Here is a 26,314-nt window from a genome sequence, read left to right on the forward strand (position 1 = left end):
AAGGCTCTGGGATACGTGGCTTTGGCAGTCGTGTCTAGTCTTGCAGAGCAGAGTGAGAGATGCTCTGCATGGTTCGTGTGGCAGTGGGTAGTAAGTGGGGGACTGCAGCTTCAGGCACTGCCAGTCCCTTGCAGCCTTCACAAGCACCGTTATTCATCCTGCTAAATTAAAGGCTGAAAAAAGGCCCTTTTGTAAGCATGCTTCATATTTGGCTGCTAGGAAGTGGGATCTCCTTATTGCATACTATTACTTTAAATCTGGCTTGGCTGCTAGCATTTCTTCTTGCTTTGGAATATTCTTTTTGGAAAAAAAGTAGGAAATTTTATTCTGAAAGGAGCATGTCCAAACTTGAATCTAGTCCTGTCATGCCTTTTTTTTTTTTTTTTTAAGTGCCAGCAAGGACAGCATTCCACTTTATAGTAATGACGTTCAAGCAAAATTGTTGTTTCTTTTGTAGATGAATAATTAGTTTTAAAAAATGTAAAAGCTGTGTAACCAGTGGTCATGAAAAATTAATCTGTTGGTATCAGGAAGTACTTTTATTGGCCTCAGAATCACTGCATTTAAGTTGACACATCTGTACACTCCATAAATTGCAGTCAACAACTGTGGTCTGTTGATATTTTGTCTTGTTACCATCTGTTCTCTAGAAACCATCATTTTCCATCCTCGCTAAGAGTACATTAAATAACCCCTTAGGAAACATAATGTATTTGTCACTGAATCATTGATTTCATTTTTCACCTATGGATGTTCAGGGAAGGCGGAATGCCACAGTGAAAAGTCTTTCTTGCATGGCATTTTATTGCAGCTCAGATAAGAATATTGAAACATATTTAAAAAGTTTGTTGCCATACAACGAGATTTTCCTTTTGGGATGTTTCTGAAAGAGCCTCATAAAAGTTCATTGCTTTTGTGCACTATACTTTTATACTTTGTGGGAAGCTGGTGAATGAAAAGCATTATTATGGAATGATTATAACTCTATAAAAACATGACATTAATTATGACATGGGAAATGGCAGATCAATTAGTTGTAATTGTAATTGCAGGTATGCAATTTCTACTGCAGAATGTTTCAGATAATGGAAAAAGAAAAATGTCAACAGAGTAGAAGCTCTTCCTTATCCATCCACACTTCTAGAAGTCACAGTGCATCATACATGTTCAATCAATCAGACCTTATTTTCTGCCATGGATTGATTTTTTTTTTTCATGGCTGCCAGTCAGATGTGTTTGGTACTTGTTGCTGTAGCTAGCAAGTCTAAGCACAAAGATGCAGCCAAGGACATAAAAAGCTTTGAGATTTTGTATCATTAATGGATGTACTACAGAAGGCTTTCCAAGACCTTTGTGTACAAAGGCTAATAGTGGGCAAAAAGTGCTCCATGTGTTCTGGTACTCAAAATGCCAAATTTGACATAGCTCATCTATTCTGGGCTTTATTTTTAAGCAAGATCACTGCAAGCTTGATCCTCCCTACTTACCGTAGTGTATTTGCAAATGTACTAAGGCGTAACTCTAGCTATGGGTGTATCAATTAATACGAAAAATTTTGAGCAGTTGATATAGTTATTTTGGTTGCAAAGTTCTTTTGTGCTCATGTCTTTGGCAACTTTGAAATTTGTCGCGCAGTGATGTTAAGAGATAAGCAGGGGAGGAACGTTGCTTGCATGTACTCGTTACTGTTTGCCAGGAGTCAGGTATCTGCTGAAATCTATATTAAGTCTTTCCTGAGCAGGTTAGAGGCATTAGCAGGGCTATTCACACAGTGGTATTTCAGGGTAGCCTCATGATTAGTATGCTCGAATGGACCTTAGAAAATTTGGATTCTCTCCCTGTTGCTTCCAAAGGTTTTCCAAGGTACTAGTCTCATTGCTTAAAGAATGAACGCTCCAGACAGAATTATTAGCCTCCTTGTCTTGCTTTCTGAGTTGCTCATCCCTTTAATTCCTGAGGCCTCACAAGCGATGAATACCTTGTGTTGGCATGGGAGAATGGATGGGGAGCTGCCCCCTTGTTAAGAGAGATAGGCGGAGGCGGAGACACATCAGATCTATATACATACACCTGTTTGGTTTGGGTGTTCAAGTGGGACTGGGTAATTTTTAAAGAAGAAAACTTACCTGCTAGGGATTGTCTTTGTGTTTCTCCGTGAGGAAGTGCAAGAGCATCACATTAGGATCCTTCTGTAAGCCCTGCAAAACTAAGAAATACATTATACAGAAAAAAAAATAAAATCTGGCAGAAGCAATGTGAGTGAGTACTTTTGGAAAACTTCGATAGGGCTGGAATGGGCTTTGTCGGTGCCTAAAATTGACCATTCAGCTGTATTAATCTTGAGGTCATCTTTTTCCTTTCTCAAAACGTTCTGCCTCGTTAAGTACACAGCTTCCAGCCCCTGGAACAAATGAAGCCGGGGCTCCACCTGCAAAGTTGTTTACAGCGTGGCTCTCCCTCCCTCCAACAGTGGTGACCTGTGCTCTGCATCATCATTCATCTGCAGCAAAGGAATTGTAGGAAGGTTGTAATGGTGACACTTTTTAACCTGCTAAGTTTGCTTTTATAAGTATAGGGTGATGTTGGCATTCTACTACCCATGTTACAAGCATGCATTTACCTAATGAGTAGGAACAGAATAAAAAGCGAGAGTCCTTTCAAATATCTGATGTGGTGCTTTTTGAAACGTAATGTAAAAAAAAAAAAATCCCTGGTAGCCTATCTTCCCTACAGATCAGCTGACATGTCCTTGAATGTGGGAGTTTGCAGAACAGCATAAGAGAATGTGTTGAAGTAAAATTTCAGGGGGGAAAAAATATAATTTTTGGGGATATATTTATTTGTAGATTTTTGTTTCTTCTTTAAGCAACAGTTGGATATTGTGTTGTACTTCCTGGAGGCAAAGTACAGACATTTGGAGATGCTGGTATGAAGGAAAAAAAGGGATCTTAGCAGTCAGAGTCAGTGCAGGTTTGTCCTTCCAGGATATTCTCTATACGCTGCCCAGTGGAGCATTTAAATGACACAACTCACGGTGCTTCTTCTACTGTCTTTAATTATATTGGCTAATTTTTGTACAGTGCTTTGAAAACGTAAAGCTCTGTATGAGTGCTAAGTATTATTACTCCGATTATTCCCCTGGGAGATTATTTCACAGACTAATAGACTTCACAGTTAAGAAATGTTTCTTGATGGTAAGCCTGAATTTTCCCTTTGATCAGTTCCATTCCCTTGCTCATAGCTACACCTCCTTGGCTCATCCTAAACAATTCCTTGGTATTAGCGTACCACCTCTAAATCTCTGTAGGCAGTTTGCATGTATGCTCTTAGCCTGTCTGTGTGACTCGTTCTAGAGATCTGGCTTCATAAATCCTCCAGCTGCTTAATCTTTTCCTCAAATTCTCTCTAGGTTTTCTTTTTTTTTTTTTTTTTTTTTTGTCAGGCTGCAAATTTTTCTAGTTTTTTTGGAAATTTTTTCCCTAGGTTTTTTTTTTTTTTTTTTTTTCCTTTGTCAGGCTGCAAATATTTCTAGTATTTTTGGACATATTTTATAAAACTCTGCCTCCATCCCTTTCCTCGATACAGTGCTTTAGTACACACATCTCAGAACTGCATCTCCTTAAAGCCTCAAAGAAATTCTTTTGCACAGCAGTACGATTGTTCCAAATGAAAATCTGTCTGGCCTAAAGACAGGAAGGGAGAAAGGATAGGGGTTTGCTCCTGAGTTCGGTACATTTTAAAAAGTCTCCCTGCCTTGTTTTTTAGGGTTTTTTTCAGTTTTCCCAAGTCTCACTTGCGTGGTTTTAAAATATTTCATCCTCTTGTTTCAGGAGCTCGCACTTTGCTGTGTTGCTTCGGGGAATGAGCGTGGATTTTGTTCGGTGCAGTTACACTGCACTGCACTCTGTACTTGCTCTTAAAACACAGGAACACGAATCTGCTGTTGGATGATACGGCAGCACAAAATAAGAGCATCCGAGGGGGAAACTTGGGAAGATTGCTATAAAAAGTAGAGTTTTAACTTGCTTCCCCTCTAGCTGATTTCCCCTGTATTCGCTAATTCTCTCTGAAAGAAATCTGCTGTTAGGAAGGAGTTCATTTTGTAATATTATCTTCATGAACAAAGGAAAACCTGAATACCAAGTTAATGTGAGCATGTAGGCAGGAGACCATACCTCTATTTTTCCTTTCAAAGCAGACAATACGATCTGTAAAATTGTCGTGTAGTCCCATGTTTTTCAAAGAAACGGAAAAATACCCTCTAAATCTACAGTTACAGTAAGTGGCACTGGCTAATGATTTGATTTGAGGATTGAGAGCGCAGTCTGGATTTACTCTTTGTGCATTAACGCGGGTCAAATGGACACAGGCTGCATTTTAAATCAGTAATGGAAGGCTGAAGCCTGCCTTAAACCAATCACATCAGCCTTACCCAAGACCGATTGATCCCGGGAGACCGAGCCCTGCGAGCGCAGCTTTTATATGAATGGACTCTGTGCAGCCTGAAGTTTCATTCATAAAATGGATGCTGAAGGGGGAGGGGGAAAGAAAAAAAAAAAAAAAAGGCAGCCAGCTAAAAACACCCAACCCACACACGCCAAACCCTGGAATGTCCATTTATGCGGAGCTGAAGGGTGTAGTGTTCCCTCAGCTGCTGCTTTTGCCAGTTGCCTTAAAGTCATGATTAATGCTCCTTGGCCCTGCCTGCCTGCAACCTGACACCATTTATGGCCTTGGTGTGTTTCTAATGTATAGTGAATGAGAGGGCTCCATTCTCAAATCAGAAACATAAACAGGAACTGGTTGGTCTGAATTCCATTCAAATATGTCACTTCAGCCGTGCAGTGTTTGTCCAACTTCGATTTTACAGGCAGGGGATGGGGCGGGGGGGGGGGGGGGGGAAAAAGCACAAAGGCCTTTTTTTTTTTTTCTGTAAGATTACCAACAAAAGGAGCGAGGGAGAGAGGAAAAAATACTGCCTTTTGTTGAATTCAAAGGGAAGCGATGTTTAAAATGCGTTTTACTGAGGTTAATAAAAGCAGATACATGATTTTAAAGTATGCTCGGAAGATCGGTTCCATGTGGAATTTCAATTCCAAACTGAATGTATGAGCCTTTGTTTTCCTGTTCTGCTGTATAAAAAGTTACACATCGCCTAGACAGGCTGTTGACATCTGGTCTCAGAAAATGCATTAGATGTTGTCATAGATCTAAAAACCAAAGTTGTGGAAAGGAAGCTGTTTGCTTAAGGGTTTGGTTTTTTTTTCTTTCTGTATGTGTGTAATAATTCTGCTTCGACGTGAGCTGGTGGGGCCAAATCTAGTTCTCCAGTAGGTTTTTGTTAGCTAAAATGTAAGAAACTAAACTTAGCAAATTTTAATTAGCTGTTTGTAGAAGGAATTATATGTGTACCTGTGAGTGCACATGCTTGTAGATTTTGTTTGCTTGTTTTGCTTGGTTTTGTAGATTTTGGTTTCTTGTTTGTTCCTACTTTTTTTTGTCTGGTGACAGGCAAAATGATAAACAAAACTTTCCCTTCTTTCTTTTTCTTTTTTTTTTTAAATTGCATAATGATTTGGGAAAAGAATGCTTAATATTTAGGTTGTTTTTTACAGAGGGCAGCGACTGTATTTTCGGCCATGTAACTTCAGTGCACCTACATTATTCGTGCTGAACCTGCTAATAAAAAAATAATGCTGACTTTTGTATTGGCAGGATTTTACCAATTTGTAATCACATAGCTTCTGAGGGGTATAGTACTTTTAAAAGGGGATTGAACTAAAACCTGATCCACCAGCTTTTGCGCTGCCGAAATATGGTCAAGCACTTCCCATGTAGGGAGGCTGGCATTGCTTCTAGTACTTCTACCCAAAAAGGCTCTTTTTGGAGAGACATACAAGTTTCAATCTCGGTGTGTTCTGCAGGTTTACAGAACCAAAGGTTTCTCTGTTAAAGGGTATCATTTGGCACTTCTCCCTGCAAAAACAGAGATAGTGAGTTTTTCATAGTTTTCTTAGTGATGGCTGGTGCCACCTTAGCTACTTGTTGTAGCTAAGGTGACTTGTTGTCACTTGTGTGAAGAATTGCCTTTCTTACCTAAAAGCCCCTGCCTGTTTTCCAGTATTTTCAGTATCTCTCTTCACCGTCGAGCTGATCAGAGCTTCTCGATGATGGCAAACAACTTCCCTCCACTAGGACACTAAATGTGTTTCTGCAGTGGATGGAGCGCTCCTTTGTAAACATTTTGCCAGTGTTCTTGGAAGGCCACAAACAGAAAAGTTCCTTGCAGAGCCATTGTGATGTTTTTAAGTTTGGAGCCGAAAGCGTGGTGCGTTCTAGATTGAATGGTTTATTTAAAAAAGGCTACCTTCATCTCTGCACTTGGTAAAAATCTCTCACCCTGCACCAACCACCTCTCCATGTAGCAGAAAAATAAATGCTCGTATTGCTCAAGTAAGCACTTGGTGAAGCCGTGCGAGGTAGCAAAGGGAGGGCTGGCATCCTCACCGTGTGCGCGGCCACAGAGGGTCAGGCTGGCCCTGGTGTGCCAGGTAGCACAAAGGGAAGGAATCCCCATGGCCTGTGTTCCTTGCACACGGGAGGACAAGCAGCATAGCACATTTTAAGTCTGTTTGTATAGATAGACCAACTCTGAATTGCTGAAAGAGAACCCAAACCCCGTGTAATTACTTTTCAGACCAGAAGAACGATTGAGGAGTACATGGTGGAATTTAAATTGCAGGACTGGATGTATCCACTGCCAGTGGAGTCCTTCCAAAGGTTTGGGGAACTGCTCTTAATATGACTGAGCTGATAATAGAATCAGAGAATAATAAAGGTTGGAAAGGACTTCTAAGATCATCAAGTCCAACCTACAGCCCTACACCACCCTAACACTAAACCGTCTCCTGAAATGCCACATCCAACCATTTTTTAAACACATCCAGGGATGGTGACTCTGCCACCTCCTTTGGCAACCCATTCCAATGCTTCACCACCCTTTCGGTGAAGAATTTTCTCCTAATATCCAATCTAAATTTCACCTGGTGCAACTTGAACCCCTTCCCTCTTGTCCTGTCGCTATTCACTAGGGAGAAGAGGCCAACACCCGTCTCACTACAGCTGCCTTTCAGGGAGTTGTAGAGAGTGATAAGGTCACCCCTCAGCCTCCTCCAGGCTGAACAGCCCCAGCTCCCTCAGCCCCTCTTCACATGACGTACCCTCTAGTCCCCCCATCATTCTGGTTGTCTAAATCAGAGAAGTGGATGGGCAAACAGAGGAAGGAGGCTCCGATTTTAGTGTCAGCACTTTGTTTTATACCTGTTGGGAAGTACGTGAGCTTCACGTATGAGTTTGAGGGGTTTGATGAATTTGAGTGACCTGTTAGCAGGCTCGCTGCAGAAGACAGCCACTCACCAGTGCCACCAAGCCATCCACCCCAGCTGCCACCTGGAGACCAAGGCCAGGCGGGTAGCTCAACTTCTTCAGCCTCCCTGCCTCCACTCTACACACCTTGTAAGCTGCAGTCTGTCCATCTCTCTCTCTCTGCACGTGCACGTATCTAATGCGACGCCTCTGTCACACCGTGTCTTGTCACGTGCGTGTGGGCAGTGCCCTGCGCCTCCAGATCTTCAGGTGATGGTAAAGTGAACTAAAAATCAGTTCAGAGTTGGAACATAACGTAACATGTCGTTTAGTTAGGAAGGCTGTGTAAGGTCAGAAACTGGACCAGCTTAAGAATAAGTCCTTCTTCATGTTTCTGGTTCCTGCTTTGCTTCGTTCAGGAGAAGACTGAATGAGACTTCATCTCATTGCCTGCAGCAGCTTTGTCTTCCCTGTGTCCTACCTGGTTAGGGACGTGGGCTGGAATTGTGTTTGTTTTCTCTGCAGGGTGTGATTGTGGGTCTGCAACCCGGTTCTTCGTTCTTAAAATCAAACAGAAAAGAGTTGTAAAGATTCCTTACCTGGTTTGAGTTATAAAGGGCTGAGACAACGTAACCTTTTAAATTCTGGTATAATAATTAATATGAAATATTTCCTTACCAAGGGACCCCCCAAGTGTCCTACCTGATAATGAAACCTGGAACTTGTGCCTGCTAAACTCAGTAGCAGATTTTTCTTATCTTGAGGGAAGTCTGTCTGGGCTTTATCTGCTTTGATGTATTTTGATTAAGGCACAGCAGAGCTTATTTCCAGTAGTTTTCTCTGTGACAGTCCCAGGTGAGAAGACATTTCTGCAGCATCTAGATTGCATGTAGTTTTAAAACCTATAGGGGAAAAAATGGGAAATAAAAGGCCTTATTCATTGTTTTAAGGTGACTGCTACGTTGCTGTTAGCAAGAGGAGCAATGAAGAATGACCTCTAAGCATTCCAAATGAAAAATAAAAGAGAAATTAATTTTTTTGTGTCTCTGTATTTTTAGTTAGTTTGTTCTTTTTAAAGAGGAGTTCTGCAATTCTTGAGATGATGTAACTCTACAATGTGAACTGCTTCATTAAAAGTCTGAAATAAGCTTGTTGTGAGTCCTAAATCTAGACACTTTTTTTCTTGAAAGACTAAAAATTGCTAAAAGGGAATAGAATCAGTCACGTCAGGCACTTGGATCCTGCCCTGGGAGTATTTTATACCTACTTCTATCTTATTTGTTGTCTTGAAACAATCCTTTAAGGAGAAGAAAACATATAATTGCTCTGTAATTTCTGCACTAAAATGTTTTCTTTTGAAGTAGCTCCGCTTAGCTTGTAAAAATACTTCTGGGTCTTAGTCAAGCATTTAGTACAATTTAAAACTGCAGTGCTAAATTTCATTGGTTGGACTTTTTATTAGATAAGGTAGAAATGAAAGCAGCAGGCAATTTAATTAGCAGTAATTTTTCTGGGCAAGTCATTACTTTGATGAACTTCAGAGCAATGTTTATGGCTCCTAATTAACCATGTTAGTCATTTGATTGAATAATCACTTTGGAAATGTTTCTACAATTTGATTAGAGTCTGACCCACTCTGATAGTCATAAATTAACTGATAGCACTTTAGGATAACAAGACTCTAGTTACTTTACGAGAAATAAACTCTTCCTTGCTGTATTTTTTCGGTCCTCTGTGGACTGTTTAAGCACAAGCTAACCGAAAGATTAAGTAATGTTGGTACAAACAATGCTTGCCTTAAAAAGACTCCAGATGTTAATTATAATTGACTGAGGAGCATGGGAGATGAAACCCCAAACTGGCTAAGAACACATCTTCTTGGATGCATGCGTAATTCTTCATTCCGTGTACTCTGCTGTATCACTTTGCAGGAGCGGAGTTCATGAGTCAAAAAAGGGTTTTGCTGCCAATACTAGTGAATTTTTACCTAAAATAGAAAATAGCATCTGTTTCAGTTCTACAACTTCCTCTTTTCTTTTTTTTTTTTTTTTTTTTTTTTTTTTGCGTAGATTTTTCCATTCTCCTTAAAATCCAATCTGCTTGGTAACACGGGTGATTCCTTGCAGGTGAGCCACTACTTGTAGACTTGACTTCTGGCCTGCAGAGCTATACTTGACTCGGGTGATTACTGAATCATTGATTCCTGTGGTTGCTTAGAATAGCTGCCCGAGACGTTAGAGATTCTCAAGGCCTGAGCAGGCAGGCACTGAGCATTTCATCGAGAGAACAGGTAATGAAGAGTTGGGCACAGATGTGCAAGAGAGACCAGGCACTGTTAGAGGAAACATTATTACTGCCCCGTGTTTCACTTGCTTTGTGAAGTCAGTGTAAAACCTCATTTTCTTATCCTGCCAAATCTTTGCTACTCATCACTAGTCAGTGAACAGTGAAATTTGGAATCGCCGTCTGAAAGAGTCTGTAGGCAGTGTTGGAAAAATAATGTCTGCTCTTTCGACCTCTATTTGCATCTCTGAGAGTTACAAGTTACTGGTAACAGATTGCATCGCTTAGGGTAGGAGTTTATCACAAGATCAAATAGACTTTGCTAAGCAGGACTTCTGATATCCAAGAAGTGGGTTAAACATGGTCTAGAAGGGCAAACATTTATGGTGTGTTTCTGTTTGCAAGTCCCTGTGCACAGGATGTGGCTACTTGGGGAGAGTGCAAGACATGGGGGGGAAAAATAGAAAGTAAAGAGCACCATTTTCATTAGGTCTGTTTGTTTCTTCTTATTCTTCTTGCAGATTTCAGTGGAGGTGGGGAATGGCAAAAAAATCCCTTCTGTATTACTTAGAATGGGCACACTAATTTTTATTTGGTGGGGGTGTGTGTCTTTTTTATTTAAGGATGTATAGACGGAGGGTGAAACCGATGCATCTGAATGCTCAGATTAAATGCTTAGCAATTGCAGAAAATTTCATTAACCCTTCCAATCCTTAACCAGAATATAAAGTCACTACTTTAAATTCACTCTGACATTCCTTGTGTTAATGTAGAGTAAGTCTCCAGTGTGATTGGCAGGCTCTTCTGTTTAATTGATTAAAAATGTTAGGTCAAATTATTAGATGTATATTAGATACTTATTAGAAGTATGTTAGATATATACAGGGTATAAAAAAAAGATAAAATGTTAGGTCAAATTAGAAAGCTATATACAGGGTATAAAATATTTGTACTGTCTTGTGTGGCTTTTTTGCTTTCTGAATGTTCTAATGTGTATTTGTCGTGGAGTCAGCTTTTGTCAAAGTTGATTACAATAAGGGTTTAAGTTCAAATGCCTACGGTCAATGGGATCTGTGATCCTCACGTTACGATTTTCTCCTCCACCGTACCTTGTGTGTAATGCTTTGAAATGTTGACTGCGTGTTGATGGGCTCTTCCTCGCTGTGCCCTGCGTCCTTTTTTCTTGCTCCTCTGCCTGTCTTGCTGATAACCTGCACACTTTTAATTCCAGACAGCCTTTTGACTAGCCTTGTCGTCTTCTCCTTTCAGAAGTGCCTAGCTGCCATTCCATTTACATGAGGCAAGAAGGCTTCCTGGCTCACCCAAACAGAACAGAAGTTAAGTTTTCTATTATGTATCGCTTTTGTACAAGAGAAACATAAAAAATTAAAAAGCCTGGAGGGATTTGGGGTTCACTCATTTAGTTCTGCGGCTGAGAAGACTCACGTCATCATTCTTTCCCTTCCCAGTCCCAAGTTTCTGATGTGCTGGTTCTTCTGTGCCATGAGTTGATCAGGATAGAAGCGATTTTATTGTGAATTTACTCATTCTGCTTTTCAAGGCCTCTAGCAGTTGAAAGGAAGAGATGCTTAAAAATTTGTCCGTTTAACCTGTTCTGCTCAAGGGATATTTTCGAGGCTGTTGGTGTGACAGACTCAGTTAACTATTAAGTAGTCCATTTTATACTTTAAATTCAGTGAAGGTTTTTGACTTTTCCTTTTGTTACAATTTTTGCAACGTTTTGGTTCTGCTGAGCCCCAAATTGTACAGGCATAAAAAAAAACCTCCCAGTGACTTCAGTAGGGCAGAACTTAGATCATTGTCAAAGTTAATAACTGAGTAAAAGCACTTGGTATTTATTAAAAATAAGAAAGCCAACAGAACTAAAAAAAAGGACCAATGAAAGAGAGGTTGTACCCTCCGCTCTCCTGCTTTGGTGTATCTTTTTTTGTCAATATATGATTTGTTTTTTTAGGGTTTATTTGTTTTTCTTCCAAGGGGCAAATTTCCCAAATGTGAGGGAAATTGGTGTTGAGATTGATGAGAATTCAGACAGGTGTGTGAATCAAAGTCCTCTAGTAAGACTCTGTTCACTAGTGAAAAGACAGAACTGGAAGGATAACAAATCTGGCTAAAAGCCCAGCTGCTTCTGGGACAGAATAAAGGCAGAAACTAGAAAAAGAAAAAGGTAATGTTTAAGGAAGGTGAAACAGGAGATGGAAATTTATAACAGTCTTGGTATGTGAAGTCATACAAAGTATAGAACCTTGATAAGGGAGGTGAAAACATCAGGGAAAAACCCACAAACTGCAGGTCTAAGATCAACAGATTTGAGTTTTAATCACAGTACAGATAGAGGAAAAACAACCTTAGCCATGTTATGCACTCACAAGTCCTTGGAGGTGGTAAAATTGTTATGAATGATGTAGAAAAAGCAGTGATATTTGATAAATATTTGCCTTCTGTATTTGGAAATCAGTCAACATGATTTTATGAAGTAAGGTCATGTCAAACCTGATTCTATTCTTTGCCGAGATTAAAAGTTTGATTGACAAAGATACTTGTATCGTGGAGTTAGACTTCTCGTGGCCTTCGATTTGCCACTGCATTGCATTCTGATTAAGAAGCTAGCACAAAGCAGTATCGATAAAGTATACATTAAATACATTAAGACCTGGCCAACTGACAGATCTAAGAGTAGCTGTCACTGGGCAATCATCTCTGAATGGATTGTTTCTATTAGAGTTTGGTAGGAACTGATATCGGGAGTGTTGCTATTCAACATTTTCACCAAAGATATGGACCGAAGTTAATAGATAACTTCATGGCACAAAGATAGGCAGAGTAGTAAATAACAGGCAGGACAGGGCAGTTGCATAAAGCAATTTGAATTGTTTAATAATCTGGGCACATTAATCAGAATGAGGTTTTAATATGCTGATTGTAGACCAGGCGTATGGAACCTGAAAAGAATGTATTGGAAAAAAAAAAAAAGGTGATTTTGAGATGGCTTTCCTTCTCCTTGGATTTACAGTGGGAAACCAGCCCAACCAAACACCGCAACCGAATGGCAAAAAGGCCTTCTGTAATATTTGCACAGTTGAAGGGAGGGTCATAGGGAGGCGGGAGAGGAGGAGATGTTTTGTCTCGCTAAGTAGCACTGGTGAGGCCGCTACTGGCATGCAGTACGGTTGTGGTTAAACGAAGCATTAAAATAATACAGAAAGGTAGGAGTATGTGCAGAAGAAAGAATGCGGGGTTACAGAGAGTCTCTTGTAAGGATAAAAATTAAATTTTGCAGAACGATCTTAATTGGAAGAAACATCGTCAAGGGGGGTGACTTCTGTGAGCGTGAGGAGGAAATAACTGAGCAGGACTTTTTTAGTCTCGCAGGGAAGAAGACCCGCAGGAAGTGATGGTTAAAAGTCAAAGAGACGTTAGTTCAGACAGGAAATGAGACAAACATATTTTGGAATAAATCAGAGAGAAAAATGGATGCTTTTTCATTTTTACAGGTGGAGATTAACTCTGTTTTGGGAATGCATTCGCTAATTAAACACCCCTGTACTGACGCCAAAATGTTGCGATTGGGTGGTGTAAGGGATGTGGGGTATTAATCTGATTTCTCCGTGATTTAGCGTTCCCTCTGGCCTTAAGCCTGTGATCTCTTCTTTCTCTATACATCTTTTTTATCAACAGCTCTCTCTCTCTCTAACTTACAGGCTGTATGTACGAAAAGGGACCTCGGCAGTTTTATGATGACACTTGCGTTGTCCCGGAGAAGTTTGACGGTACGTATGACACATCTCACTTTCTTTTTCTCACATGGGGAGATGAAAAAGCAAGAGATGAGGGACTTTTCTCTGTTGCTGATCAAAAAAAAGAAAAAGCTTGGTAACGTTCCAATTTAGGATTCCTTAACACACCATTTGCGGTGCACCCAACCAAAGCTGACCTTTGTCTCTTGAAACCAAAGTCTCCTTTTCAACTGGATATTTTTTGACTTTTGCCGGCGAAAGATGCTGCATCCAGAGTTGCAGCAGAGGAGCTGAGTTTCTCTACTGTTGGGAAGTAATAGGAGGATTTCCATTGCACTGATGATCACATACTGCTTGTTGTTTGAGATTTAATGAAAGCTGTGCTCATAATTAAGAAAAATGGCGGAGAAAGCGGCAGCTTTGATTTTGCTGAGGATTAAGCCTCTTGTCTCCCTGGCTGTGAAGTGATGAACAGCGGGGAGAGAGTGTATATGGCATTTTTGTGTTTGTGTCAGTGTATTTGCACTAGGTTAAACATCGTACTAGTGGTTTATTTTTCAGCGGGATTGATAACAAATCAATGACCTTTTCACAGCACTACCCATTATAATAGGTTTTTTTTCAAGAGGGATTCTGAGGTCAATTAAAATAAATGGCCCAAATTATCGTCAGTTACTCTGATGTAAAATCAGTTTCCTGGTGTAACTCAGTTGATTTGAGATTTATTTCATTATAGACAAAGTAGATGGACTCAATATTTCTTGCCAGTGACTCTGTTAGTCTGCAACTTTGGGAAGTAATTTGAAGACCAATTACTTAAATTTGCTAGAGTGGCTTCTTTGTGTTAGTGTACGTATGTCCAGCTTTATTTATTTTAGCAGGAAAGATTAGATATTTGGTGATAAACTAGTGAACAGCGCTCTGAGCATAGCTAAAAGTAGAGCTGTAGATCTCTCGTTGTCTTTCTACTGCTTTATTTGGTTTGTTTTCCCCTGGGAGTCACTTACGTGGGTTACAAAACTATCGTGTGTCTAGCAGCCTTTGCTGTGCTTGCTGAAGAATGGGGGATTAAAATGAAAGTAACCCAAAGAATTGCACATTCTTCAGACAGAGGTATCACGTGCATTTCAGGGTTGGTAAGGAATAACAAAATACAAATAGAGGATTTTAAATAATATTAGACCTAACTGAAGATGGCTTAATCAGTTGTCTGTGGATTGACGTATTCACTGCAAGTGTCCTTTTTTGAAAGTCTACTTAATAACCTGGATTTGCAATGTATGCTTTCCCCCCGACACACTTTCCTTTTTAAAGTGCGTCATATCGGGGTTTTTTCTTCCCCAAAAATGATTGTATGCCTGGTCTGTTTTCAGTACCAGTGGAAAATTCATATTTGCATTTATGGGAATGGGATCAAACCCTGTACTACAAGAAGTTAAAACTCTTTGGGAGTAGCGTTTACATCTTTCTTGAAAATCCTTTTTATTTGTTCGGGGTTCATACAGGGAAAGGAATGAAAATGAAAAAGAAATACAAAAAATAAATGTTTGGAAATATTTGTGTGCTTGTATAGCAAGCAGTCTGCTGCTAGCTTCTATGGCTGTCCATTGAGACAACACCTTGTACCCTAGAAGACTGATGTTGTGATACAAGTAGGTGTGTTTAAGCTTGTAGCAGGATGACTTTTGAGGAAAAAATAGCAGATGTGTTGTCATGTTTTGGCCGGTAAAGCAAAGTGGGATAAGGAGTGGTTAGGTATGCTGGGATGAAGGTTGGACTAGATGATCTTCAGAGGTCCCTTCCAACCCCGAACATTCTGTGATTCTGTGAAAGTAGATTCTCAGCTGCTTCATTTGAAATCAAAGAGCGACGCAGGCAAAGAATCTGATCCTCTGTAATACTGCTCTTGCTATTTGCGTGTTGCTCAGCTATCATTAACAGAAAAATCCTGTCCTTGATAAAGAAGGCCTTTCATGACTGGAACTTGAACCTCACATAAACGAAAAAGCCTTGTGTTGATTTATTTGTTTTCCACAGCTATTGACTCAGTCTTCTTTCCTGACTACAAAAGGAAATGCTCAATTTTTAATATTATTCTTCTTCCTTTTCACCACACAGACCTGTTCTGTAATGGCCATCAGAGCATCCTAATGTTGTGGTTGAGTGTCAAGTCCTGGCTTTTGGCATTAAACGTGTCACACTGCTTATTGGAGGGTGTTGCTGTTCTGGTAGTTGAAATGAGGAGGTTTACCAGCATATCAAGGATTTTTGCCATTGTGTGGAGAAAAAAATACTCTCTGCTTCAGCATCGGACTTTTCAGCTGTTGTTGTTTGCATGAGTTGTTTAGTATGAATATGATTTAAAAACGAGAGAAACAGTATGGGTGTAGCAGGATGGGTTTTTATTGGCAGCTTGGGGAGCAGCTAGCAGAATTATTGTCGTTTTTTAAAAGCTTCTTTTGGACTTGAAAGTTTAGAAAAAATAGCTTGCTGCTTTTCAGGGGGAATACTAATATAATATGTAGATATGAGTAAAAGTAATATGTGCTTATATGCAAGTCCAATATGCCACAGAGGAACTCACGTATCTGCAGGATTTGCATACCTATACATGAAGCACATGCTATTTAAATCCAAGTCAAATATTTTGTCAAATTTTCCTTAGAAGCATTTGCATGCAAAAGAAGTTTCACGAAGTTGGGTTTTGCAGCTTTTTGAAGCATACATTTCCAAAACTGGGGCTTGTGCAAAGTATAGTACACAAATGCAGTTCTTCAGACATCAGAGTTGCTTACAAAAATAGTTCGTGCTCTTTCAGATAGAGAGGGTATTGCAAAATGGTTTGCAAGCAAGATTTGCATGCATCAGAAGTAAATGGGGATTGGCTTAGGAAGACTTCTTCCATAAATCATGGCTGAGTTAAGGTACTTTTTAGTATATTAATGTGTTACTGTAAGAGTGTTTACAATTAACAGCAGATGGGGGAATGTTGCACTTGTGAATAGCTGGGTAGTAAGAGTTCTTTCCATTTGTTCTATTAACCCTAACGATTGCTTTGCTGGTTTGTCTGACAAACTGAGTGATGACCCTTTTTTCTCATTGCTCATCCGATGTTGTTGCTATTCTGTGCAGGTGATGTCAAACAGGAGCCAGGCATGTACCGTGAGGGACCCACGTATCAACGGCGAGGCTCGCTTCAGCTGTGGCAGTTCTTGGTAGCTCTTCTGGATGACCCATCAAACTCTCACTTCATCGCGTGGACTGGCCGAGGCATGGAATTCAAGCTGATTGAGCCAGAGGAGGTGAGTTAGATGTATGCTTGCCCTGGCATCTACTGCCCCATCCTGCAAATTTGATACTGCTCTTGTGGACTTAGAACTTGTTTCCTTCCAATATTTTGCTTCATTAGCACTTTAGAAGGGTGACAGAAAGGACTGGCAAAGGAATTGCTTCAGTTAGGATGGACGTGTTGTTAGCATAGACTTAGTCCCATAAAATAAAAATATTGCAAGTACTAGAGCTACAAAACATTCTGCCTTAATTGTGGGACTGGTATTTTTCAGAACCACTTCATGAATAGTGTTACAAAATCCTCTGAAAACTTGTCCCTGAATAGTCTTTCAACACCAAATATCCTTCAGTGTGAAGATGTGGGAGCTTGGAACTTTTAGGCTGTAGAGTGAAAGACCCCAAGTCTGACAGATGGCAAAGGATGAGGTCAAGATTGTTAGGCAGTAAAATCCCATCAAAATTGTATAAGAGTCTTCTTCAGAGACTTCCTGCCTATTTCGTAGAATCATAGAATGTGTTGGGCTGGAAGGGACCTTTAAAGGTCGTCTAGCCCAACCCCGCTGCAGTGAGCAGGGACATAGAAACATAGACTATTCAGGGTTGGAAGGGACCTCTAGAGATCCTCTAGTCCAGCCCCCCTGCCAGAGCAGGATCACCCAGGACAGCCACACAGGAACGCATCCAGGCGGGTTTGAAAGTCTCAGAGAAGGAGACTCCACACCCTCTCTGGGCAGCCTGGGCCAGGGCTCTGTCACCCTCACAGTAAAGGAGTTTCTCCTCATGTTGAGGTGCAACTTCCTAGGTTCTAACTTGTACCCATTATTCCTTGTCCTACTACTGGGCACCACCAAAAAGAGAGTGGCCTCTTCCTCTTGACACCCACTCCTCAAATATTTATAAACATTAATAAGATCCTTTCTCAGCCGTTTCTTCTCAGCATCTTTAATTAGGTCAGGTTGCTCAGAGCTCCGTCAAGCCTGACCTTGAATGCCTTCAGGGATGGAGCCTCCATTGCCTCTCTGGGCAACCAGTTGCAGTATTTCACTACCCTCATAGTAAAGAACCGCTTCCAGATATCTAGTTTAATTCTTCCCTGCTCTAGTTTAAAACCATTGCCCCTTGTCCTGTTGCCACGCATCCTTGTAAACAGTCCCTCCCCAGCTTTTCTGTAGCCCCCTTCAGGTATGGGAAGGCTGCTATAAGGTCTCCCCAGAGACCGTGTATCATTAGATTGTTTAGTGCCTGCTTAGGTCTTAGGTTTGCAAACACTCATGCACATATGCAGCTCACCTGAACCGCGAAGGACCTGCGAGCTTGGTAAAATTGTGTTCATGAACATCTGCTGAAGCATGAGTTAGTTGACTTGTGTGATAAGTTACCTGGTCTAGTCGAGAGGTGGCATCCCTGCCCATGACAGGGAGGTTGGACTAGATGATCTCTAAGGTCCCTTAAAGCCTAGGCCATTCTATGATTCTGTGTTTCTATGATTCTATGATAAAATGTTCCATTTATTCCTGTTTATTACATAAACTTTTTTGGGACTAGGTAACATTACATAATCTACACCTGTGTTGTAAACAGCCATGGGAACTGCTGGAAAATCTGGTGTGTGTGAATTTCATTGTAATACTGATGTAGATGATTTGATTAGGGCTTTCAAAATACAGTATCATTCTGGTTTACTTTTGTGCCCCTTGGACAGGGCTGAGTAATAGAGGAGATCACAGCAAATTTTCCATCAGGATCCCCTCTGAGTTAGAGCTGAGTAGGAAGGTTCGGGGGTGTCAGGCTGCTTCTGCGTTCCATCAGCTATTTCTGCAGTTTGCCGTCCATCTGCTGGCATAAGCAATCTGAAAGCTTTCTGGCGTTAAAGTCACACCGTCTGCCAAGAGCCCTTGGTGGATGATGAAGTACTTGGGGATGGCGACTGGGCTGATGTCCCTTTCCTTCCTGACATGGTCTGGCTGAGGGGCAGGTTGCTGCAAGGGCTGTGCTGGCTCTCATTTGTCCAAGCATCCCCCACATTAGTGATAGTCACCATGGCAGATCTTGGCATTTTGCGTCTGAAGGTTTGACCACAGAACCGTCTTAATTGATTCTGTGATTTGGTACCAAAACTTTTCTGGCTAGTCTTCAGCCTTAGCAGGCTACATGGACTTCTTAGTTGTGTGACCTGGCCCAGAACGGAGTGAAATCTTTGGAAAGGCTGCTGCTGGATTTTGGTGAATGAAGTATCTACTTTTACCGCCTGCCCTACTCGCAGTATTTTTTACCCTCGTAGTTTTATTCTTTCTTTTAGGTGTGTCCAAAGATTTTCAAGATTGAAGAGATTTATTGAAAAATGGTTTCCAGCAGATGGTGCAAAAACTTTTTAAAAAGAAGTGGAAATTAGCAGAACAAATCTCTAAGGTTTCCTTATTGTATAATTCCGTGAAGAAATGGATGTTCTGATTTAAGTTAACCAGATCATCTGCTTGTCTGACTTCGTAGCAGTTGCTTTGTGTTTTTCAGCAATGCTGCATCCAGGCTCTGGAAGAGGCTGGCTCCTTGAAACTTGGCTCACTCCTGGGCGCTCTTAGGGAGTACAAAGGAGCCTAAGTTGTTTTCATGTGAATGTCGATTAAAATAAGAATAGCCTATGGGAAGTTGCACACTCTTGTTGGCTGCCGAGTGTAAATTGAAGGGAAGTCAAAGAGCTTGTTGGCTCAGCTGTGGCAGGTTAGGGTGTCAATGACATGACCTTTCCATCCCATCCCTTTCTGGAGGCTGATTCCCTTGTGGAAAGGGTGACAACAAAAATGAATATGCATCAGCTCCCTGAGCGCCAAAGTTAGTTCAGAAAGTAGATAACTGTGGAGGCTAAGAATTTGGCATAGGTCCATTTATGCTGCCTTGTCAAAGGGACAGCAGCTTTCAGCAGAAAGGTGGGGTGCAAGGCCAGATGCCTAAATCCCTTCCACAGAGCAAGACGTGATAAATGCCGTACAGTTCAGGGTCAGAAAGACTCTTTTACCAAGACTACTTCGGGGCCTGCTTGCTTACTTAGGCATGTCAAAATACCACACAATATAGTGTATTCTCAACGGTTATTTTGTTGGAGTTATCTTTGCTGTGTATTTATTTATTATGCCGCCAGCCTGTTGTGTTGGGGACTTTCAGAACTCCGATTAATGCAGAAAAGCATGGTTGGAATAAAGAAAGAGTAATGTAGGTGTATGTTAGAAAGACGAATAGGCAAATCCACATTATGTATCTAGACCAAATCTACCGCTGGAATAAATTGACGTGATTGAAGGCATGTTTCAATACAGGTGAAGTTACCTCATTATCATGGCTGGAGTTAGCAGAGCCACAATAATTTACATAAGCCTGAAAAGCTGCACCACTGAAAGGAAATAATGCTTTCAAAAGAAATTTTAAAAATCATTGTCCAGGTGGAGATCAAAGTCATGGATTTTGTTGTTGTTATTTAGTTCTCTTCAATTCTTAGTGCTGCGTGTTGACGATGGTTTGCATCAAAAGACTCCAGAAACCTATGGGAAAGTTTTGTCGAGCAGGCAGCAGAGAAGCTGCTTGGTTACTCTCTCCTTTTTCCAGAGCTGTGTGCGTATGCACCTCTCAAACATTTTTATAGAAGGTGCTTTAAAGAGTTCATCAGCTCTGACTTTTCTTCCCTCTGGTGACATGATAGTCATTTGTACAGCCAGTAATTGAATGTCACCAACAGCCGATTATAATTTCAGGTGGGGAATAAGCAGTTAAGCTCTTTAAACAAAAGGTCTCTTTGTCCAGGACTACCTTTGGCAATAAAACAGGAAGCGTAAAGGCAAGTAGAAAAAGTAAGTCAGAGCAGAAGGTGTGTTGTTCCTATGGAATGGCTTCACAAGTCGCTTGCAACTCCTTTTTTATTATTATTTTTAAAGGAAATTATGCAACTGCAGCTGTGAAATTTCTGTCTCATTCTTCATACTACCGTAGAGTTCTTGCATGTAATTACCCTGCCTCCTCTGGTAATTCATTTTCTTTGCCGAACGTGTATTTAAGACGGGGAATTGCCTTTTTGACTCGTATCTCCTAATAATCTCAACATCACAGTCATTCCAAGTACAGTCTGTATTAGTTCACGAACTAAGTGTGCATGCATGTGTGTTTAATGTAACTTAGCATCCTGACAGCAAGGAAAACACAGAAATAGTGCAATTATCCACAGTATAAAACTAAAATAAGGTTTCATCTTTCATGAAAGTTTTCTGATGCGACTTGATAAATATTTTTGATGTATAATCTCTTTATATGGCTTTATTTTGTCATTGTTTTTCTTTACTAAAAACAATCATAAATACTTCCCCTCCCAACTCCCCACCACGTTTGCAAATAAGTAACTCTGCTTCAAGTTTAATGGATGTGTGTTCAATTAAAAATCATAGTAGTACATGGGGAAATTCAGGTCATGGCAACCTTTTCTCTTGTGTTTATTCACTGCACCTGCAGGGTTTCCCCTCCTCCATCCCCAAATAAAATACCTGATGATAAGATCTGCTTGTTAAATGCATTTAACAAATCGATGCTAATCCGTTTTTGTGGCAGGTGGCACGTCGCTGGGGGATTCAGAAAAATAGGCCAGCTATGAACTATGATAAACTTAGCCGATCACTTCGCTATTATTATGAAAAGGGAATCATGCAAAAGGTGAGTAGCTAGTTCTGTATTAAATGTTGCCAGCATTGTATGTTAATCCCTAAGTCAGTTTACCAGGACTACATGTAACTGCATTGCTTAGGTAGATTTTCATCTGTTTAGGCAAACACTAAGCTTTTCAGCAAGGTCCAGTATACGCATCAAGATATTTTTTTTTCCATGTAAAAAGTGTCTGGTGTCTGTGGCTTTAGTTCACACAATGCACCGTGTGATTATAGGGAGAGACGTAACATTCAAAAATATCCAAAAAAGCTTCCTGGCACCTGAGAAGGCAAACAGCAGAGGATGGTATGAATAATGTTTTGCAGAACTAAATTAGCTGCCCAGCGCTTGGGTACCTCAGTAAGTGCAAGATAGGGGAGGAAAATGATACCCATTAACATCCCAAATACTGTAATATTTTACTGATAGTGTTGCAATAATACCATTTTTAAGTGGAAATTAGTATTTTATAATAAGTCGAATTATGAGAAATATTTAACAATAGTTTATGTATAACTGTCAGGGCTTGCTGACAGTATTCAACTCAGTCTTCTACCATGGCTTGCTGATTTGCGTGTGTGTTTTTAAACCCTGCTACATAGTACTATGTAGATTGACTGAGAGATCAGCAGGAGACACCTGTCTGCTGCATCTACGGGGCTGGCAGGTGTGATCGAAGATCATAATGAACACTTTGTGCTGTGAAACTTGTTCCGTATCTTTTCACGTTAGTTTTGTGACCTGTGATGACTAACGTGTTTAAACTTGCCGTTTGCCAGCGGCACGAAGGGAAACAGTGCTCTCGGCTCAAGTTGCTGGGCAGCTTTTCCAGTGTGTTTTGTAAAGTCTAGATTTGAAGTTGCCTGTTACAAGTTCTTTTGCTTTGATTATCGTTGTAGCCCTGCCCTTTTTTCACTCTCCGGGAGTCAACTTGGCCAGCAGTCTGGGCTAGTATCAGCTCGTACTTGAGCAGAGCAGTGGCCCATCCATTTTTGTGTGCCACCTCGCTGTGCATAAAACCTTTGTAAAGCAAACCAGAGTCTGGGTCTGGCTGGGAGAAGCAGGAACGTTTGGTTTCGCTGGGTGGTGCTTCAGGCAGAGAGGACTTCCTTGTCGTAGGTTACAGCTCAGCTGCATAAACGATTGTGGCGGCACGGTTCAAAGGCAACGCGGAGGCAAGAATAAGCAGCAAAGGGAGTGAAAAAAGTTGAAAAGGTGATGATGGGAATCCTGTCAGGCTGCTGGTGCTGCCGAGCCCGCATGTCTGTTTAATATGGAAAGCTCACAAGCACTTCTGACAGCTAGCTTGCTACCTCTTAAACTCCTACTTTGTTATCTACAGTAATGTATTTAACACACATTTTTAAAAGGCAGCTTGGATGCCTACTTTTCTGACATCACGTTTGAGGTTTGCTCTGGGTTCACCCTACCTGGCCACCAAAAAGTATTGGTGGTTGTAGATTCGTAGCAGGTTGATTTTGTTTTAAGTTAAGCAATGCTAACAGGTTACGCAAATGCCCAATTTCTTAATGCAGCTTTCAGTATGTCAAAACTTGCTGACATTAATTTGATGAAAAGAATTACACTGCAGATACAGACCCTCCCAAAGCTTTACATTATTTCTAGAATAAATAAGCTGCAAATTTAAGGAGGTGCTTCAGACTATTTAGCACCCTTAAGAACAGAGGTGAATTTGCAACACTTTTCGCCACCTTCTTTCACTCACTTCCAATGCCATGCTAGCTGGAGTTTTAAGAAGCAAACAATATGATCTTTATTTTAAAATAATTTTAATGAGCTGGGAGCATGCAACATGGTTCATATATTTCAATGTAATTCTTTAAAGAAGGGACTCAAAAGGACACTATATTGGCTTTTTTAAAAGAAGACAACAATTCTGTATTTTTTTAAATCTAGCTTTCAGGAAGATGAAGCACAGCCATTTAGTGTTGTTTCTGAATTAGTTTTCTTTAAGATCTTTGGACAAATTGCCCCTCCATAAGCAAATCTAAATGTCCTTTGCATGAGCAATTGCTAAGTACATATTAGCCTACGTATTTGCTTACACTGTCCCTGTACAATCAGCATGCACTATAACTTAAGTGCTTTTATACGTAAGTATGAATCAGTGTGCGTAAAGTGAAGTTCAGATCCGTATCATGCACTGTAATTATTTTTTCCACTTCACACACTGAGCGTTAGACTTAGCCATTTTATTTTGCCACTGTAGTGACACTTTATTTACGTTTTCCAGTTAGAATAGTTCCATTCCAGTTAGAACAGCTCCATTTACATACGCAAAACGATCACAAATGTTTAGAAGTAGAATACATAGTCCGTCTTCCTACAGGGTGCCACGTGCGGCAGAATCAAGAGCATCCTGCTTCTGCTTATCCCCGTTGTCTTTGCTAGGTCGTTGCCGTACCAGCTGTGCTGTTACATTATTAATTGGTCACGAAGGTGAGCCCTTTAACAGCTGGATTCCACCAATAGGACAAGGGGAAATGGGTTTAAGTTGAAGGAGAATAGATTTAGATTGGACCTTAGGAAGAAATTCTTCAGTACGAGGGTGGCAAGACTCTGGAATAAATTGCCCAGAGATGTTGTGGCTGCCCCCTCCCTGGAGGTGTTCAAGGCCAAGTTGGACGGAGCCTTGAGTAGCCTGATCTAGCTGAGAGGTGTCCCTGCCCATGACAGGGAGGTTGGACTAGATGATCTCTAAGGTCCCTTCCAGCCTAGGCCATTCTAGGATTCTGTGATTCTGTGATTCAGGAGATGGTTTAGTGTTACTATGCAGGTTCGGCTTGATGATCTTAAGATCTTTTCCAACCTTGATGTTTCTATGATTCTTGTGAGACTATTGAGCTCGGAGTTGCAAAACCACGAGACCTTACGCTGCCTCTTCTTCTCCTTTCTGTTGTCCTCAGGTGGCTGGGGAAAGATACGTCTACAAGTTCGTTTGCGACCCCGAAGCGCTTTTCTCCATGGCTTTTCCAGACAACCAGCGCCCCTTACTGAAGACTGACATGGAGCGCCACATCAACGAGGAGGACACTGTGCCTCTGTCTCACTTTGACGAGAGCATGGTCTACATGCAGGACGGTGGCTGCTGCAACACCCACCCCTATAACGAAGGCTACGTCTATTAACAACAGTGACAGTGAAGGGGATGCTTTCCCCCTCCTTTAGGCTTCTCCTCTTTCACAAGACCCAGAGGAAAGCCGGATCGACTTCAGTTTGTTTTTTAAATAGTACACTAAAAGGGGCTTTTCCTGTTGCATTACTCCTATGGTCTGCCATGGACAGCGCACTTTATTTGGAAGGGGAGGGGGTGGAACCTAAACGTTATTCGGTGTAACAGGAGGAAAAGGGTGGGGTTGCTTTTTACTTAAGTTTGGGAAGGGAACATACAGGTTTTGAGTACAAACAAAGCTATATCATGTCTGTTTTGTTTCATATCGGCATAAGATATTGTACATTTTCTCTGGGTATCCGTAGTACAGTTAATTCTCATTGTGCAAAATAACCACTTGGTGATGATATCAGCACAGCATGCCTAGGGCATTTGTTTCTTGCCATTCTTAATTGTCTTTCTGCAGTTATAAAAGAGAAGCAAAGTGTATACCACAGCATTTAATTTAGAAGCTTGCAGTGGCAGACCTTGCACCTTGCCTCTAAAACCAACCAGATATCTAGAGAGTTTTTGCTTTTCTTCTTTTTTTTTTTCCTTTTTTTGTTTTCTTCCCATGCAGCCTCAAAAAATGACAGAGTGGCCGTAAATACAGTGACCCAGAAGCAAAATCCAGACTGCCAGCCACGTGCTGTACCTCATGCCACGTTTCTATACATATATGGCCCATGCTATGGCTTAGACCTTTCAAGATCCATTTGAGGGTAGTAATTACATGTGGTAGGCTTTCTGATGATCATGTCAGCATTAAATACAGGATCATGATCAGGAGGGAGAAAACATTTTGTATCCTTCCATTTCCTTTGGTACATAAATAAGTTATTTAATCAATAGGAATTAACTGTACTAAGTCACATATCTAATTATGCTGTTTAGACACAGCAAGCACTCCTTGAGAAAAATATCCAATACACTAAATAGGTACTTTAGTAATTTTTAGACACGGTACCCATTAATATGCATTTAAACCTTTTACTGCTGTGTTATGTTGATAACATATATAAATACTAGATAATGCTAATGCTTCTGCTGCTGTCTTTTTCTGTAATATTCTCTTTGATGCTGAATTTACTATGACCATTTATAAGCAATGCTGTAACTACAGGTAGCATTTCAGGACAAAATAGATGACTCGAACCATTTATTGCTTAGAAAATAGCTTACGCCATAGCTGTGCTATAAGCAGCTTTTATGCGCATCCACAAATGACTAGTAAGCTTCAGCTTGCTAAGGAAAGCTCTGCAGAACCTTTTGTAATTTTCGGTGGAACGAAGACTTAGACGAACTGTCAATACCATGAAGTCGCTGTATGACGTTGTAGTGCTGGCACTGATGTTACCAATCAACTTGTTTTGGACACTAAATGTAAATGTGATCAGATATGCTCAGAAGACAATTTAAATTTTGATGGGTTGTTTTGATTTGGGTGGTGTTTTTTTTTGGTGGTTATTTTTCAGGTTGTTTGATTTTTTTTTTTTTTGAGAGGGGTGATCTTGACCACAAGCCACACGTGCTATTCTGTATGTAAAATGAGGAAAAAAAAAATCCCCCAAAAGTTTAAAACATTTATGAGCACCTTTTTTTTGTAATATGGTATTTCCTAGTTTGAAGGCAGGGAGAGAGGGAGTAAGATCTGAATTTCTTTTTTTGCCCATTGAAATTTAAATATAGGTTATATGGAGAACCTCGTTTTCCAGTATTCTGGAGAAGCGAGAGGAAAATGAATGCGTAACCATAGAACAACAAG

General features: G+C 40.7%; 1 protein-coding gene across 6 annotated transcripts in view; it reads left to right on the forward strand.

Moving 5' to 3' along the window:
* ETV1 (ets variant 1) overlaps positions 1-25,981 on the forward strand; it is a 66,034-nt gene extending 40,053 nt beyond the window's left edge. For 5 of the 6 annotated variants that reach the window (XM_009867482.1, XM_009867483.1, XM_009867486.1 and 2 more), the window contains 6 exons: positions 10,918-10,985; position 11,624; positions 13,371-13,439; positions 16,539-16,708; positions 21,285-21,386; positions 24,305-25,981. In XM_009867482.1, coding sequence (XP_009865784.1) covers positions 10,918-10,985; position 11,624; positions 13,371-13,439; positions 16,539-16,708; positions 21,285-21,386; positions 24,305-24,526 — 632 coding nt within the window. In that variant the 3' untranslated portion in view covers positions 24,527-25,981. The remainder of the gene's footprint in view (positions 1-10,917; positions 10,986-11,623; positions 11,625-13,370; positions 13,440-16,538; positions 16,709-21,284; positions 21,387-24,304) is intronic. The other variant, XM_009867485.1, reaches the window with a different exon arrangement.
* The last annotated feature ends 333 nt before the right edge of the window (positions 25,982-26,314 follow it).

This window comes from Apaloderma vittatum, unplaced genomic scaffold (assembly GCF_000703405.1).
Source record: "Apaloderma vittatum isolate BGI_N311 unplaced genomic scaffold, ASM70340v1 scaffold9814, whole genome shotgun sequence".
NCBI classification, from domain to species: Eukaryota; Metazoa; Chordata; class Aves; order Trogoniformes; family Trogonidae; genus Apaloderma; species Apaloderma vittatum.